Source organism: Eschscholzia californica, unplaced genomic scaffold, assembly GCF_041429995.1.
Source record: "Eschscholzia californica isolate CP2 unplaced genomic scaffold, dmEscCali1.0.p SCAF_4, whole genome shotgun sequence".
Taxonomy (NCBI): domain Eukaryota; kingdom Viridiplantae; phylum Streptophyta; class Magnoliopsida; order Ranunculales; family Papaveraceae; genus Eschscholzia; species Eschscholzia californica.
In genome coordinates, this window is record NW_028238461.1 from 15,753,111 (window position 1) to 15,771,423 (window position 18,313).

Below are 18,313 nucleotides of genomic sequence, written 5' to 3' on the forward strand. Positions count from 1 at the left end.
CGGATGGGTGCCCGATGTAATTAATTTAATTTCAAGTTTTATACGATCTGCGAATCGTTGAGTCTTGTAATTAGAGTTTAGGGTACAATTGAGTCCATTGAAGAGCCAAAGGATGAGATCGTGGTTCGAGTGGGAGAATTCAATGGATGTTCGAGGATGGAGATCCAGGCGAACGGAGGTTAAACAAGCAAAGAACCTAAGAAGATTAGATCTTTTAGGTTAGGGGTCATACTAGGATCATATCTGCTTGATTTATTTTCTCGCGCGCATTTACTTATTTACGTTTTATGTGGTGTATGATTATGTTAGAGTTCACAGTAATGCATGCAAACAAAAACGTAAGAGTCCCCAAAAAGAATTTTGAGTAATGCCTACCCAGATTAAGACACCTGTTGCGCCCTTGTTCATCGATGGTGGGTCATGCCAAAGCAGGGTGCCATCTTTTACCTCGGGACAATACGGGTAGACCTATGAAGAGGTCTACATGTCTAAATGGTTATTCTCAAACGAGTCAGCAAAAGAGTTTTGGATTTCGAGGCAAAAGGATGAATTGAACACATAAGTGTTATTCATCAACCAAGAGTCATATGAGATATGATCAGTAAGGAGTTACTCACCCAGGAGGGTGAAGTTAAGGGCAGTGCCAAAGTACGCTTAACTTCACAGGAATGGAGTCTTGGAATCGTATTATTCAGAGGGGGACGGTTTTCACTGAATAATATGGCAAAAAGTGTTTTTGCAATGATACTAAGTTTTAGGATTTTGTTTTATTTTCTTTTAAAAGTAGAGGATATATGACTATTAGAAAAGAGTTTTCCAACCTTCGTTCATTCCTTTAGAAGGAATTAAACGAAAATTATTTTCATGATTGGAAAGGAATCCGAGAAGCGTTCTCGAATTCGAAATAAAGAAAACGTCCGAGAATATATCATTCCTAATGTTCATTGTTTCTTCAGACGACTGAGGATATGATTATCCAAAGTCTTTTGTGAGCATCCATAAAATTCTTCTCTCATGTAGAGATTAATGATATGGATGCATACACAACCATTCGACAACTAAAGGAAGAGTTCCACTAGAAGTCGTGAATGGAGAGGATGGTGCCTCTAAGAAAGTCGTCTTGAAAAGAACATTGAGGAAAAGTGAATCTAAGAAACGTTCTTAAGATTCAGTTACCGAAAGAATATAAGAAGAGTTCTTATGATTCAAAAGGTTAAAGGGTCGACGTAAAAGTTTGGCTAGGCCATTCAAGGAAACTGCCCTGAGTACCTGGAAGAGAAAGAAAAGGAATTATGAATTCCGATTCTTGTATCTTTGTTGACTAAGTTAGTTTAGCAAGTTTTGTAGATTCCCTTTGTGGGAATTACATGCTTGACTAAAAGAAGAAAGGATCCAAGAGGGAGCAGAAGCAAGAGTTGCTAAGGATGCTGAAAGGGATCAAAGTCTTCTTTTAGACACTAATCTAGGTAGAACTTAATAAAAGTTATTATGTTCTTCTAGAAACATCAGATGTTTTAAAATAGTGCTAAATTAACGAAAGGTTCTTAGAGAACCAAGAGCGTTAACAATGATACGATAGGCTATAATCAAAGGATTCGGAGAGGTCAACTCATGTTTTGTCATTGGTCAAATTGACATAAAACACATGAAGAAGATCCAATGGTATGGATTTCTAAGTCTAATGATTTTGAATCATACGACACATGTGAATTGTGTTCAACGTGGCCATTTGACAAAGTCACCTTTTAGAAAGGGAGAAAGGACTAGTAAACTAATAGTTTTTGTACATACAGATGTACGTAAAACTATTGGTACACTAACTAGAGTCAACCTGAATCCACTTGACGAAAATATAAGTCATTCGATTGGATCGAGATGATGAATATTTGAATCAGAAATTTGATGACCATCAAAAGAAGTTGAGAAATAGTTTCTCACCTTACTCCACAAACACATCATATGGATGATGAGTCTAGTGGGAGTAATCGAACATGTGAGACATGTGTCGATCAGTGATGGGTTAAGGCCAATCTTCCGAACACTTTCTAGGATATATTCTCAAACACGGTCGTTCTTCCTAGCTAACCATATTCCGTCAAAAGCTGAAAAGACACCATAAGAGTATGGGTTTGGAAGGGTTCCAAAAGTGGTCTTTTCTGAAGGTCTATAGATATGAAACGTAAATGGTTTCCGAGAACCAAGTTTGCATATCAAGAAAGAATATTTATTTATGGGATAAATAAATATTGGGGATTCTTCCACAAGCAATCAGAGAACAAGGTGGTTGTTGCTCGTGGTGGTGTCTTCTTTGGAATAAGAGTTATTTCAAGAAGACAAGTGGGAGAAATATTAGATATCGAAGAAATTCGATCTGAGCAACAAACTGACACCGTTGTACCGATGTCAGAAGTCGCGATTCCTAACTATTCTGAGCCGATAGAAAAGGAAAGAGAGGAAGAGATGGTAGATCTCGGAGATCCTCCCGCGCAGGGCGAATGTGATTCGCAAGAGAACCCTCAAGGAGTTGAGAGTGTCTCGAAGTTGTTCAAACCCCTTATAGACCTTGAAAGCTCATAAATCTGTCCCAGAGGATGGGGATCCGGCTGAAGAAGAAAATGAGCTAGCTGTGACGGAATCGCTCCGAAACATGGCTTGGAGCCATATGATCAGAATGGTATCCATGTCTGAAATCAAGTTTGGAACTTGGTCTATTTTGCTTAAAGGAAGGGTTCCTGTTAAGTCGAAATAGGTTTTTCAAAGTGAAAAACAGACATGGATGGAAACATTGGTGTTTCCCAGAGCATGACCATAATGATCTATTACTAGCAAAGGAATGTGTACATGACACATTCAGGAGGAAGTTAACTCTTCTAAAGCTAGTAAGAATGCAAGCTTCAAAATCCATAAAGGGATTAAAGTAAGCAAGTAGGAGTTGAAATCTTCGATTCAGCAAAGAATACAAGAGTTGTTTTCTTTGGGAATGAAGAGAAATCTTGAATTTAAGAAGTTCAAGAAGGTTAGTGGGAGTGACCCAGTTTTCTTTGGTCCGGTATGTAGATGACATACTAGAGATTGAGAACAACATTCTGATGTTGAAAACAGTTTAGAACTGACTCAATAAAAGGACCACATAAAGGTGAAATGCTTTTGGGCACCAAAGATCTATGGAGATAGATCGAGAAGGTGATAAGACTTGTTCAAGAAAAGGTCTTGAAAAGTCCAATGTGAAACACTCAAACGGAGTATTTCTCCCCAGGTCTCATGGCACACAGCTTAGCAAGATTTTGAATCTGAAGGATTCTGATGAGCAAGCACGCATGAGAAAGATGGTTATGCAAAAGGCATAAAATCGGTCATGTGGGACATGATTAGCATTCGCCTCGACGTCGCAAAATACTTGGAGTATTTATGGTCGTCACCAATCAAATCCAGATGAGCTAATCTGGATCACACAATGTACTTGAGAAGAACTTGTGTGATCTCGGTATGAAAATAAAAGGTTGAAAAGTCATATGTTGCAAACTTCCAAAATAAGATGACAATCTTGACTTGGAAGAACAGTAAGTTGGAAGGGTTCCAGGCGGAGACTGTTGCAAACTTTACAAATAAAAGAAAATAGTTAAAACTTGGGAAGTTTTAATTCGGTATGGCGATACTGAAGATTATCATCGGATGATAACAAGCAAAATCCATATAGATTTGATCTATTAACTAAACTGTCACCTTGACTAAGTATGGTGGTAATACTAAGGTCATAGGCATTAAGCTTTCCTGAAAAGCTTAGACTAGTAAACTTGGGGGTGTAAGGAGTTACACGGGTAGGCTCAAGATTTACAAACTCTTATTATCAGAAATAAGTTAATTATTTCGTCGTTAAATCATGGTTTAGTGTTTAATGACAGTCCAAAAATAATGAGGAATTCCAGGTAGGTTTATCAGATACGTGATCTGGTAAATGGAACCCTACTAAGTGAACATGGAATAGATTCATTATAGAGTCCCTAGTCCAGGTCATTGCATGGACAACAATGACTTAAGAAGACTAGCATGGGAATTGACTGATAGCGCAGTTCCATGGGCTATAGGAATATGGTATTTAAGTCAATTACATGGATGTAGATTGGGGAATCTACATTGGATTAACCCAAAGATGAGAGTTTTTTCAAGAAGTTGAAAAAGGCGTCACAAACTCTCATAGGCAAGATTGGAGAGATTCCGTAAACATGAGTGCTCCACTCATCTTATGTAAGGAATGTCGAACTTTGGTACTGTCAAACGCCGCGCCGTAAAAGGAGGTTATAAAGGCAGCATACTGGGGGAGACAGGATAGACATGAAGTTAAGTGGGAGCACAAGACTGGATGATGTCCTCCTATTAAGTTAGGAATAAGTATCTCCGGGCCACTTGAGGAGAAGCAACTGTGAAATGTGTGGCCACACTCAAATGGATTAAGAGTTAATCATTTGAATTGACAGTTGTTCTCTGGATCAAGAAAGTCTGAAACGTGTGACGTATCAGATGGGATACTAAGCGCCATGGGAATCGAGCATTGCACTTGTTCTAAGTACAAGTGGGAGACTGAAGGATTTATCCGTTCGGTCTGAAGGAGATGTCCTTCCGAAGGAGTGTCCTTCGACCAAGGTGGCAATGCGATCAATTTGTCAGTTAGGATAACGATGACCACACGTAAAGATCATCCAGTCCGGTCCAATTAGGGGTCGTAATGCTTTGCTAGAAGCCAACTACGATCATCGGATCAAGGAGTTGATTCGAGGCTAACATAGACCGGATCCTACAACGGGTTACACATAAGAGTGGTAACTTGATCGGAGAGATTTGACTAGACGGGAACTGGCTAAAGTTGGATGGGATTCAACTGGAAAGGCCGAAAGGGTCCGAATGGAGATTCGGGACAAGATAGAAAGGAGGCTCTTTGGGCCGACCATGAGATGGCCGACCAGAGTAAGTGGGCCGGCCATATAAGGCCCATAGTGGGCTGCCCTGGCCGGCCACACTTAAGGGGATTATCAAAATACCCCAAAAAGGGTATTTTGGTAATTATCTTTTCTGTGACCCAGAAATAGAAAACCTAATCTGAATGAGATTCTAATTAGGGTTTGTCTATATATTGGGTCAGTTGAGAACAGAAAAGGTGTGGATTTTTCTCTAAGGAAAATTATACAGCTCTCTCTCTCTTTGAATATACAGCTATTGGAGAGAGAGGAATATAGAGAGAAAGTTCCCATTCTATCAATCTAGTCAAGAAGAAGAGTTCTTCTCAACCTTCTACTAAGTCCTAGCAGTCTGAAAGGAAGGGAGATCAAGTCTATTCACTCGGTGTCTCAAGTAGAGGAGCTACAGTTGGAGCTCTCGATCTTTGCATGCGATTGGAATGGTTCGAGGGAAAAACGCGTTAAGGTATTTATCCCTCTCTAGTTCATTGATTAGTTTATGCATATAGATCCTGGGCAATCTAGTGTTAAACATGAGATGTTTGAGATTCCGCTTACAACACTAGGTAGTGTATGAGATACACCAAAACCCAACAGTATGTTCTTCAACAGACCAGTTCTGATCTGTTGAAGAACAAACCGGAACTCCGACGAAGGGAAACCCCTTCGCCGGAGTTTCTAGAGAGAGAGAGAGAGAGTGAGTGAGTGAAATTTTTTTTTTCATGGTCGCCGACGGGAAAATTTTCTGGTCGCGACCTAGTCGGAGAAGAGAGATAAGTGAGGTGGAGAGAGAGAGGTGAGGTGGAGCGTTTTTTTTATTGAACCATATTCCTCATAAAATATGTTTCCTCGAAAACTTTATAAAATTTTGCATATTCCCTTTAAAATTTCACACCCCGGAAACTATTTAGCTTTCCTCAAAGCGCTGGCCTAAAATAACTTGTTCATTGACCGAGTGGTTATATTTTTATTTGAATTGTCAGCGGGTTGAAGGGACCCTACCCTAAACAAAAAACTGAATCAAAAAAATAAACAAATGCTCTAAACAAAAAACTAACTATGACTGTCGAACTCTAATTACACCCCTTTTATCATCGTTCACGATCTTCTTAAGTTCCTCTGGTAATTCAGTTTGTAACATTTCCAAATACCCTCCAATTGGTCGCATCTTTGATAGGAAGTCTGCAGGCTGATTAATCTCTCTAAACACATGATTGATCGAGCATTCTTCAAACTGTTCCCATAAAGTCCGAATCTCTTTAACTAATCGTGTTGCCTGCCATGGAGGTGATTTCTCGCTATTGGTCAGGATGGAAACAACCAGTGCCGAGTCAGTTGCCAACTGGACTCGTTTCCTGCCAAATTTATGGGCTAGCTGGAGACCTAATCGGATTCCTTGAAGTTCATGAGTTAGCACCGATACCCTATTCGTCGTAAAGGTAGCTGGAGACCGAGTGGTTATAGCTATTGCATAAGGATGGAATTGGCCGTGTGATCATAGGTTCAATCCCCTCAACCCTCTTTTGCGTGGTAACTAATGGTGCGTTTGGTTGTAGGATTCCTAAGTAGGATTCCTATCAAAAGTGGGATTTGGTAGGGATCAAGAATCCTTGGTCTATTTGGCTACGAAGAATCTTAGGACTCTTGAATCCTAAGGATTCTTAATTCCAAAATCTGAATTGGACCAAAATCCCACCCTACTCCCTAGGATTTGCTAGGATTTTGGATCAATAAACCTAGATTTCAAACTTAAAATCAACAAAAATATATTTCATTCTATAAAATAATAAAAAAAATTTCCCAAAAATCATTTTTTCTTCAAAAACTCATTTTTTTCCTCAAAATCCGATTTCTCAGCCAATTATTTTTTCTTCCGGAAACCAATTCTTCCCCAAATATTTTTTTTCTCGAAATTCGATTTTTTCTTGAAAACAAAATTTTCCTTGAAAATTGTTTTCCAAACCCCTTTTTTTTTACCGGAAAGTCATTTTTTTCTCGAAAATCGTTTTTTCCGATAACTGAAATTTCCTAAAAATATTTTTGCTTCATGAAGACCGTTTTTCTGAAGTTTTTTTTTCCAGAAAAAAATGATTTTCGTGAAAAAAAATTCATGAAATCTCGGTTACCGAAAAAAATAAAAAAAAAAAATTTAGAAAAAAAAATTATGAAGAAAACGGAAAGTTCTCGAATGAAATGATATTTGAAAAAACGAGTTGCGAGAACAAAATTTCTTTAATATTTTTTTATGTAAGTGTTTAAAAATACTCAAGTAATAATAAATTATAGAATTCTTATTAGTTGCCAAACAAACCAAAAAGTATTACTTGGATTCTTGAATCTGTGGAATCATGAATCCAAAGGACCAATGAATCTGCGGATTCATGATTACGTCAACCAAACACACTATAAGTGTTTTTTAGACATTTAAATAAAACTTCCTAGATATTTTCAGTCGAAATTTTTGAATTTAAAAGAAAAGTCATAGAGGTTGATGATGAATGTATGAATTATAAAAATATGAAATTAGTCTAAATCGTTAGAATGAACATTTAAATAAAGTTTCCTAGAGTAATCTTTTAGACTCCCCTTAAAGTATATTTTAGCTTTATACTTTAGATACGCCACTGTCCACTGCGCTCGTATAAGTCTTTCTTGGCTAACGTTGTTGTAGTAGATCACATTTAATTTTGGTTCACATTAAAGAAAGAAGATGAAAAAGAATATAAGAAATAAAAGACTAAATCATCTAATTGTAGATGTAACTACTCAAAATTTTAAAACGGTTTTTTAAAGTGTCTCCCGCATAACCATTTGACTTGTTCTTATATATAGACTAGTCCAAGTTAATATTTATTTTCGTTGCATTTTTATAAACTGAATCAATGTTGTCATGATTATTCTATAATTGAATTAATGTGATTGGGTGTTACAAAGAAAACATATATACTATGGAAGTTTGTATATAGCTCAGTTAGTAGTACATATACAAGCATATAACTTTTGATTTTCCAATGTTTGTTTTGTTCTATAAATCCTAATAGTAGTTACCTAGAGGACACATTGATTTATTTATTTATTTATTTTGGTGAATTAAAAAAGGTTAATTGAACTGTCTCTTTTAATTATCTTTTTCTTTTTACAAGTTAAAAAGTTAGCAAATGGATTGATTTATTAATAAAGGATTTTTTTTTTCTCTGGAAAGGAAAATCAAATCAATATGTCTATCGATATCCATGGCCTTCTTAAGATGAGGATTTAGATAGAGAAAGAGAGATACAATCAGTGACAGAGAGAGAAAGAAAGAGAGATGAATTCCTTTTCATTGACCTTAGATTTCAATGACTTCGAAAACTCCCTAATCGCCTTGTTTGTGGAGAGCTTTCACTTATTTCATCTGTGACCTCAATATAACCTCATAGATATAAAAAATCTGCCCTTTTTATTTGCTTGGGTTTCTGAACCCCAGATCAGTTTTATCAATCCAGGTATCCCTTTCCTTCAAGATTTCAATTTTGATATCTTCTTTTATCAGTTTTGATTGTTTTTTAAGATACCCAAGTGAGAATTTAGGTTTTAACTGTTGGGATTTCATTATTTTTCATTAAAATTTGTTTCTCTGATCTTTATAGAGGATTGAAATTTGTGGGTAGTTGTTTATTTCATGTGATTCAAAATATTCGGATGATTTCAATACAGAAACCCTCTTTTGATGTCTCAATAGCTCATGTTCTGATTCTTTTTTTGGTTTTTAGCAGATAACTGATCTAGGATTTTGGTTGAACATCACTACTTGCTGATTATCAGTTGTCAATATTTTGGGGGAAAACTCTGGTTTTTAGTAGAAGACTTCTTTTATTGAATTTGGGTGAAAGTCATAGTAAAGATTTTGGGTTGGTTGATTCAAAAGGTTAAGAAAGCAAATAAGATGTCTAAGACACAAGATCAGCTAGAAATCAAGTTTCGGTTGACGGATGGATCAGATATTGGCCCTAAAAGCTTTCCTGCTGCTACTAGTGTTGCTAATCTCAAGGAAACTGTCATTGCTCAATGGCCTAAAGGTTGATTTTCTTCACTCACCTCTAACATACATAGTTTATGGGTGAATATATTCAAATTATTTCGCTCTTTTACTATTATAAAGTTCTATATTTCATTACACGTCTATTGGATGTATCTTACGTCGTTTATAGTTTTGCTATGCTCAAGGAAGTATTTTTCTATGCCGTGGAATTTGACTAGCTTTTATATATTTTAGATAACTCATTTACCTTGGTTCAGAGGCTTTTCACGAGAAGAGTTTTGGCTTGGTGTTTCTGTCGTTGTCATAGTTGTGGCAGTAAGCGGGCATCTGAGCCATAGGATTCACTATGTTTTAAGTAGATGGATTCCCATATTATTCTCTTGTTTTTTGCTCCCGAACTAGTAATATTACTAGTCCTGTGAATAGTAATTGGTGTGATATGTGTTTTTCTGCCGTAATATGAAGTAGTGTACCCTCACATAACTTTTACTGTCTTTGAATTTGTTGTTCTTACCTCAATAGGATTATCTTGTTTCTTTAATCGTTTCCTCTTGTTGTCTGATCGTGAAAATCCTTTATGTCATCCATTGCAAAAGAGATGCACGGAACCAGTTGATTAGTGAATGTTTTGATGAATAGGAAGATTTCGAGATCTTTGTGTTTCAAATGTGAGGAATTAGCTTGATTACCTCGAGGGTGACACCTTAGTGATTAGAAGTTAAAGATGACAAACTACTTAAATTGGTCAAGAGATAAAACACAAATGGTGCTCCAAAGGGATAGGCTGCTCCAATGTTGGTGCTTCCTTTCATCAGCCAGGATGAAGTTTATTCTGCTAAAACCTGGAAGGAAAATCCCCAAGATAGAAACATTTATATGTATATATATATATGTAAGAGCTCTAAACCTAGTGGTAAATTTCCCGTCACGTTTTCAGTTGGTTAGTGAGACATAACCCAAAGACTTCTAATCCGGAGTTAATGTTGCAAAATCTTTCTTTTGTTCAAAGCCAAAGCTTCCTTTTGGAAGTAGGAAAAGTACCCTGGAGAAGATCCTGAATTTGGACATGCATGAGAAAGTAAGATTTACTCTGAAGATCAGAGGTGGAAGTGTCTAACTACTTGCTTCTCTTTTCCCCATGGTGGAATAGATATAAATTCTATTCATACATCATTTGGGTTGCTTCGGATAATTCCATTTGCAGATTCGAGCCCAATGAAAGGTTGAAGCTCTTGATCAGTAGATTCTGAAGACGAAGGAAAATAGTTGAAGTATTGAATCACGGTGGCATCATGGGAACAAACTTTACGAAACATGATTAGTTTTGCTTAGTGCTTGTTATTTGAGCATTTTGAGAGTATTCTCTTCGTTCGTGTCAAATTGTTGGTATCGTCTTCGTAATATACTGATGTAATTCTTCTGTCTGTTTTTATATTTATTGTTGTATCAGTCTGGTTGTTAACATATTAGTATTTTATACATTTCCGAATGAATTACCCTAGTTTAGTTGCTATATGCGCATATAAATCATACTTTAAGCATTATTAAATTGTTAACGTTATCATAAACGAACTGATAATTATTTTAAACCAGAAAAGCAGAATGGACCAAAGACTGTGAAAGACGTCAAGATAATCAGTGCTGGAAGAATATTGGAGAACAATAGAACCTTGGGAGAGTGCCGAAATCCTTTATGCGTTCTTCCTGAAGGAGTTACAACAATGCACGTTATCATTCAAACTCCTTCCTCGGAGAAGAAAACAGGTATAGTCTCATTCTTATAAGATATTTTTGTTACTATTTATATGAAATGATGATTCAATCAAATCATTTTTAACTATGAAACAGATAAGCGAACACCAAAACAACCGACAGAGAACAATTGTGGTTGTGTCATCTTATAATTAACAGCTTCTGGGGGTAAAAGAAAATTCTTAGTACTTCGACACTGGTTAAGTCGCCGTTCTTGAATCTCTAAAGATATGTCGGTTGTTGGTCGTTGATTTTGTTGGCGACGACGTTGAAGTTAAATATACAAAGATCATTTCGCTTGCACGATTCAGTTCTTTTCAAAAAGGTTTGTTTGTTGTACATCATTGTTCATTTGATTACGATTTATGCATTTACGTGTTAAATCTTATCGCGTTGAATTCGTTTGTTATTTGTCTTCATTTTTTTGTTATACTTTTGAACATCTTAAAGTGTTGGAAAAGAAACACGAAGAAAAAAAATGAAGATTATATTTTACGACAGTAGGATCAATTCCATATATATATAGAATCATAGATCAAGTACTTTCTATTAGCAAGTAAACTTGTATTAAATTGCTAAAATGTAAATATAACTAGCATGAGCTTACACCTCTGCCATAGAACACACACACACATCTAGGTACATAAAATGGCTAAACAAATTTTAGGGTATAAGATAACTCATACACAAGCTCGAGCCTCAAATGTCGGAAAAGAAATAAATGCCATGGATAAAGGAGCAATAGATACAGGTGAATTTATATCGACGAGAACAGAGTCCAACCTTGGGATATCTCCAGCCTCAGTAAGCTTTAACGGGGACCCGTTTAGAAGCATAGTTTGGCTTCTCAGGTTCCCACCCATCGGAGTTAAATGGTATTCGTCTCTTGTTATACGTTCATCTGATGTTTTCCTTCCTACCCATGAAACTGTTTTCTTAAGACTATCCGTGTAAGTACTTTCTTCTTTTCCCTGGTTTCCTAAATCTTCGTTGAAGTTCATGCTGTTCCGGGCTCTAACTTTGAAGTCGGTCTTGTTGCTTAGATTGATCATAAGTAAGGTTATGCCTTTCTGTAACAAGACAACAATGAAGCATAAGGTTTGAAGTAAAATACAATAATGCTGATTTTCAATCTTATCTGATAGTATTTCAGAACAAAACTAAGGAAATAAGATAGTAAGACCCTTACTTTTCCTTTAGAACAATGGGCATAAACTCGTAAAAAGGGTGATGCATTGCTATAGACAGCTAGAACTCCTTTTCCCATGAGTCGATGCCAAAGAAGTGCACTATATCGTAGGAAATGGATCCAATAAGAAGAAATTGAATCAGATTAAGACGATTTTCGAACAAAAAAACACCACATTTATTCAGATTTTCATGGAAAGATGAGCATGTATTCCAACCTGTAGTAATCGGGGTTTGGAACAAATGTTGTTGTGTTCAGAAGACCGTAGTTTCCACCGATCAAAGTCTGTCTGCAGTAGACCTTTGTTTTGTACTTCGATGCCATCCCGAGCTGATCTAAGTACCTAATTGACATAGACAAACATTTTGAAACTTTTAACATATTTTAAACAAGATAAGAAAACTATTATCAGTAGATAACATTAAAGAAATTTGACAGAACTAACCAAAAGCTGTCTACAAATGTATTAGAGACATGACGGCCACCATTGTTATAGGCTCCACCAGCTTCTCCAACCCAAGCAGAAGCCCACGGGCCGTGTCGTTGTATGGTTTGTTGAATATTGCTAAAAGTTCCAGATATGAGACTTAAATGATGAGGATCAAGTATTCTACTCACCAGACGAGGATCATCACCTGAAAATAGAGTTCGGTTTAGTATGTAACATCTGATTTTGTTATAGAACATTTTCGCCAACTATCTCTACAATAAAGCAATAATAACTAATAAAGCAAGGCACAAGAAAGTGAAGCTCACTTTAGTTGGGTAGTAGCATGCGTGTTTCTCCATTGGAGAGACCAGGGTTTGAAGCTTACAACTTCCAAAAAGAGTAAGCGGCAAGTAAGGCACAAAGCATGCACACCTTACCAAACTTGCCTCCTCCGAGAGGCTTGGAGGCACACTACTAGGGTATCACCTCAAGTGACCCTAGCGTGCTTTCCACGCCTCGCCTTGACTAAGTTGACGGTCACATTGCCAGTAAAACCATTTTATCCATGTCTATTTTCGAGAAAATACCTTTCTAAAATGCAAACTTCAATACTGGTTATGTCTCTTACCTTCCTCTATGATTAGAATATTCATGGCTGCAAATGTTAATGGAAGACTTTTTACAAGTGTGCTTAGCCCGATTTATAGAGGAGACGGTCAAATTCCAGTCTCGACAGTGAGCTGCTGGGGCACCTCTTGTGCTTATATTTTCGACACGAGATGTTATGAGAAACTTATTTGCAGTAAACTTCATACTAGTTTCGCCTACCTGCACCCAAATTGTAAATGTGATGTGTCATGGCATTGATTGTGTTTCGTCCCGAGACATCGAGAGCCCTAGCATACCATTGCTGATCAAAGAACCCTCCCGGTGCTAAAATCAATGGTTTTGGGTTGGTATTCTTGTATAAGTCATCGACAACAGCTTTAAGTTTGATCAAATCGTGACCATATTGTGTGGCACCAACGCTTGCACCAATCCCATTTCCACTCAACTCGTTTCCTACATCATGTAAACGATATAGTAGATGTAAGTCAATTGCTTGAAGAAAACAACATTGAAATTTTAACTAACAAATAACACACTTTACCGAATTCCCATCCATCGATTTGATATCCTTTGGAAATGGTATATTTTATGAAGTCGCGTGCGTTAGTCGAGTTCCATGCACCTCCCCAAACACCTTTTCTGATTTTGTGCCTCCCATAAAGAGCATTCAGACCGAACGTTACTATCCCCCTATAACCACAAGATTCAAATGTCGAAGTTATATAACCACTACCTATGATCGATGCCTTTTAACCACTACCTATGATCGATGCCTTTTTATGGTATATGATCGTTGAGATATATGAACTATTCTATGGATCCATAGAATTGGATTCATATAGTTGTCTCAATATCAATCAGGTTTCTTCTAGTAAGTGTTACTTAGAAAGACAACTTGTTGAATATCTTACCCCGTCTTACGAAATAACTCATTAAGCTCATCCCACTTATTCATTTCTAAACAACCCTTGGAAAATCCGAATAACCCATCCGCCATCTTTCTAAATGGATGACATGGATAGCTCAAACTTCCAACATCATAAATGACTTGGTCTTGCAGAGATCCTCCAACTCTTATTCTTAAACGATCGAAAGCTATTACATGCAAACAGAAGAAAGGGAAATGAACAAGAAGCCTCAAACAACCAATTCATAAAGCACCTATTAACAAGCAATGTCTTATATTATCTACCGATCGATAAAACTCAATCAAAGAACACAAACCTTTGATTGCCTTGGCAAGGAGAGGATTCGACAAGTCCTAAGTAGACCATCAAAACAAGAACACAGATATCAACATTTTTTGTACTTTATAATGGGTGTTGTTATTTACTGAGAGAAGATTAAATCGTAGCAAAACATAGAACGTTGGTGAATTCTTACCAGAAACAGAGCAGTGGATCTTCCCCACGGGCATCGGTTATAATTACACTTTTCTGGAGGCCACCAATCAATGGTAGCACAAATGAAATTATCCTCAGTCTCAGCAACCTTTGTGGCGCCATTAACAACTACTGTTGCATATGCAGCATCTTGAGCAAAACTAGCAGGGATAAAGGCAACCAAGAGAAGTATAGGGACCAGAGAAACCATCGATCTATAAACTTAGTTGCTTCAACTTGTGCAACTCAATCAAAATAGCTGCAGAGATTACCGAGTTAAACAAGAATAAGAAATTTTTAAATCAGCATACCCAGAGGCCGAACCATGATTTAATATAGAGACGGATCTAGTTTATATAGGCGACTCCATAGACGGAATGACATTGACTAATTAGTGTATATCCGTCAATACTTAACCTATTCGATTACCGCTAACAATAACCATTAGTAGGCTAACTTTGGTGGTTCCAACTTCCAACCCTGGCTATAAACAATATTACCTATATCGACAAGATTTGTTTCTTTTCTCGTATATCTATATGAGTTTGTTTGATATTGCTTATTTGTTACTATATCCAAAAGCTTAAGCTCAAAGTACACAAATATTCTACTTCTACCAATCTTGTGGCCAATAATGAAAACTAGTGCTCATAGTCTTTGAAACACATACAAATATGGATCGAATTTCGACTCTAAATGATAAAAAAAAACATGGGGTTTTCTCTACTTTTTGAAGAACAGATGAAATGTATATACTTAGTAACATAATCTATTCTACCATGAGTGAAGAAAAATGCACCCAGAATGAGTTATTTTTTTCTATCTTTGAAGCAGATCTGATAAGTAGTCTAACCATATAAAAACCAACAACTAATCCTAATTGAACAAGTTTTCCTTTAAAAGGAATAAGATTAGCAGGAAATTTGCAATAAACTTTTGATAGATCAAATTAAGATATAGTATCATCTCTAATCCATGACTAATAAGTAACATATATCAGTTATGGTTCCAATTCTAGGATTACTGCAATTTAAAGATGAAAATCACAAAATTAAGAACAACCCAAACTAACAATTACCTTAGAAATTGAAAATATTCACCATTAATGTCTCAAAATTGATGTTGATAGAGTTTCCAAAATCTGAAGATGAATCACTTTTCAGAGAGAGATGGGTATTCTTCTTCTCAAATTGGAGATGTCCTTCTGGCTTCTGTTTTTCACTCTCTCTCTTACTTTATCTCTCTCTCTCTCTAGTCTCTTGAAACTCCTTTGGGTTGTCTTTTATTCCTTCAACTACAAGTCCAAAAAAGACCCATGTCAGAAAGAAGAAAATGGTTCTTCCTTTTTAGATTTGTCGGATGATAATAGATAGAGTAAGAATTTTGCAACATTTTGGTATAAATTTCACCACTAAAACCCCACTTTGTATTAATTGCTTCATAACAGAAGTTTTATTTTCTTTTTCTTTGAAATGACAAGAGATTCAAAGGAAACAGTTGGTGTTTACAATATTAAAACTTTATCTTAAAACAGTAACTGGTGTCCGATTCATCCATGGACCATGGTTGTTGCCTTCACCACATAATAATAATAATATAGTAGGTGGACTGACATTTTGACTATGGGAAGAGAATATTTTGTGAACAATAAGGGCAATTTAGAGGACCTCACTCGTAAGTGTTAAACACGCTTTGCAACAAAATAAAGTGTTAAACACGCCTCCTTCTCAAAATTTTCCTTAAATTTGGTTTGAGGGAGGTTCATTAAACACATATAAGAGGTCGCCTTAACAATTCCCAAGTGATAATCTATCTGAAAAGTGGTTCGGAGTCTGGCTGAAAGCTATGTCCACCTCGGATTTCAACCTGATTTTGACCCATTATTTGGAGAGTATCGTGTTTGTTCCTTAAGTCGTTTGTTGTGCCTCATATGTTATCTTTATTATGGTATGATCTAATGACCAGCTCCCATGAAAAGAGATATAGCGAGGAGAAGTTAGTCCTTACCTTGTTGATGAGCCTCCCATAAATTTGTGCTAGACAGTTCATAGTCGAAGTCTACTGTAGAAGAGTAGCCGACAGTTGGAGTGGCAAGAGAGAGGATTTTTGTTCAAAATACAACTCTTCGACGTGAAAAAAGAAAAATTACGATACTCACACCAAATCCTTTTCGTATGTTCTAATGACTGGGCGCAATCTCTCATTTACGATAAAAGAAATTGTTAAATTGTTGAAGTGATTAAATATTAAATGAATAAATTTGTAAAGAAGCCTCTTTATATTACATAGAGGTTTCTAAATCTAACCAATACCTAAATAAACTAAAGTAGAAAATTTCTAGAACAATATATAATTGCTAATTAAAATATTTTTCTACTAATTTGTAATAATAAAAAAAGTTACTACAGTAAATTTGATCTAAGTAAGGGCATTTTGGAGATGCAATGTGGGTTTGAAATGTTATAACACAGGATTTCATGTGTGTTTTGTTAGATCCGAAGAAACTTATTGTATTGTTTAGGACCAAAGTCAGAATAAAGTGTTCAAGCATTGTTTTGTACTAATATTCTTTTTAAATCAATTTGAGCAGTCAATTATTCTTTTTCTTATCTTAACAAAAAAAAAATTTCTGACACTAAAGTACTTATATTTTATTGCTACATAATTAATTACATAAATGGAAAAGAATAACAAAATTTGTTCACCTAACTTTATTAGCTTCAATTCTCATAAAAAAAACTTTATTAGCTTCAAAGTTAGGACATTACTTTCTTATCTCTTCCACCAAATACTACAACCCCTATCCCTTTCTTTATCCAATAAACCACACCCACTGGGATATATTGAACCCCATTTTTCATCAAGAATACTTTGAATTTCAGAGTTTCCTATAGAAGCTCTACGAAATAAATGTCTCCACATCATTATTTAGTTCCAAATGAAGTTTTCATTCGGAGATAATTTTATAGCAAAAGCTCTACAAATTCGGTGGCTATAAAAGTTTTGAAGATTGAGTCTCTCCCATTAATATGACCTACAAGTTTTTTGGGGTATGTAATAAGACTCCAACTCTTTTCTTTGTAAATTAAAAATGAGTTAATTCCTATATGGCCCCCTACTTTGTGACCAGCTTCCTTTATGACCCCTTTTTTTTTGTAAATTCAAATCTGGCCCCCAATTTTCAGACAAATGTCATCACTACCCCTCTGATTAATGTATTTTCAAAATAAAATAAAAAACAAAACCTAAATTCCACCTCACTTCCTTCTCCACCACTCATCTCTCTCCACGTCACCTCTCTCTCCAACTCACCTCTCTCTCTCCAATTCATCTCTCTCTCTAACTCACCTCTCTCTCTCTCCAACTCATCTCTCTCTCTAACTCACCTCTCTCTCTCTCTCTCCAAGTCACTCCTTCTTCTCCGACGAAGGTCGCCGGCCGGAAAATTTTCCGGCCGGCGACCATAAAAAAAAAAAAAATTACCCTCATCTCTCTCTCTCTCTAGAAACTCCGGCGAAGGGGTTTCCCCTTCGCCGGAGAACAGACCTTGAAGGTCTGTTCGCGAACAGATCTGGTCTGTTCGCGAACAGATCTGGTCTGTTCTTGAACAGACCTTCTCCGGCGAAGGGGTTTCCCCTTCGCCGGAGTTTCTAGAGAGAGAGAGAGAAGAGGTAAAATTTTTTTTTTTTTTTTAAGGTCGCCGGGCGGAAAATTTTCCGGCCGACGACCTTCGTCGGAGAAGAAGGAGTGACTTGGAGAGAGAGAGAGAGGTGAGTTAGAGAGAGAGGTGAGTTAGAGAGAGAGGTGAGATGGAGAGAGAGAGATGATGTGGAGAGATATGTGTGGGGGAGTAGGAAGTGAGGTGGAATTCAAGTTTTTTTTTTTTTATGTTGAAAAAATATTAATAAGAAGGGTAATCAGGACATTTACCTCAAAAAGGGGGCCATATTTGAATTTACGAAAAAAAGGGGGCCATAG

At 36.5% G+C, this 18,313-nt stretch overlaps 2 protein-coding genes across 4 annotated transcripts; one reads left to right on the forward strand and one right to left on the reverse strand.

Annotated features, from left to right (window-relative positions):
- The first annotated feature begins 7,979 nt into the window (after positions 1–7,979).
- Positions 7,980–11,225, forward strand: LOC147543158 (membrane-anchored ubiquitin-fold protein 2-like). 2 transcript variants are annotated; one of them, XM_086674073.1, is made up of 4 exons: positions 7,980–8,437; positions 8,708–9,010; positions 10,567–10,737; positions 10,822–11,225. In XM_086674073.1, exons 2-4 carry the CDS (start codon positions 8,878–8,880, stop codon positions 10,875–10,877), a joined length of 360 nt encoding a protein of 119 aa, XP_086530199.1. In that variant the 5' UTR covers positions 7,980–8,437; positions 8,708–8,877; the 3' UTR covers positions 10,878–11,225. The 2 variants fall into 2 exon arrangements, with proteins under 2 accessions (XP_086530199.1, XP_086530200.1); XM_086674074.1 differs by having other exon boundaries at positions 8,157–8,437; positions 8,705–9,010.
- A 43-nt stretch (positions 11,226–11,268) lies between these two features.
- On the reverse strand, positions 11,269–15,899 carry LOC147543159 (heparanase-like protein 1). 2 transcript variants are annotated; one of them, XM_086674071.1, is made up of 11 exons: positions 15,745–15,899; positions 15,414–15,629; positions 14,337–14,594; positions 14,178–14,214; positions 13,865–14,048; positions 13,495–13,643; positions 13,173–13,406; positions 12,360–12,549; positions 12,132–12,257; positions 11,915–12,014; positions 11,269–11,795 (listed from the first exon to the last, which is right to left on the reverse strand). In XM_086674071.1, exons 3-11 carry the CDS (start codon positions 14,544–14,546, stop codon positions 11,406–11,408), a joined length of 1,620 nt encoding a protein of 539 aa, XP_086530197.1. In that variant the 5' UTR covers positions 14,547–14,594; positions 15,414–15,629; positions 15,745–15,899; the 3' UTR covers positions 11,269–11,405. The 2 variants fall into 2 exon arrangements, with proteins under 2 accessions (XP_086530197.1, XP_086530198.1); XM_086674072.1 differs by having other exon boundaries at positions 15,726–15,857.
- Between the last annotated feature and the right edge of the window lie 2,414 nt (positions 15,900–18,313).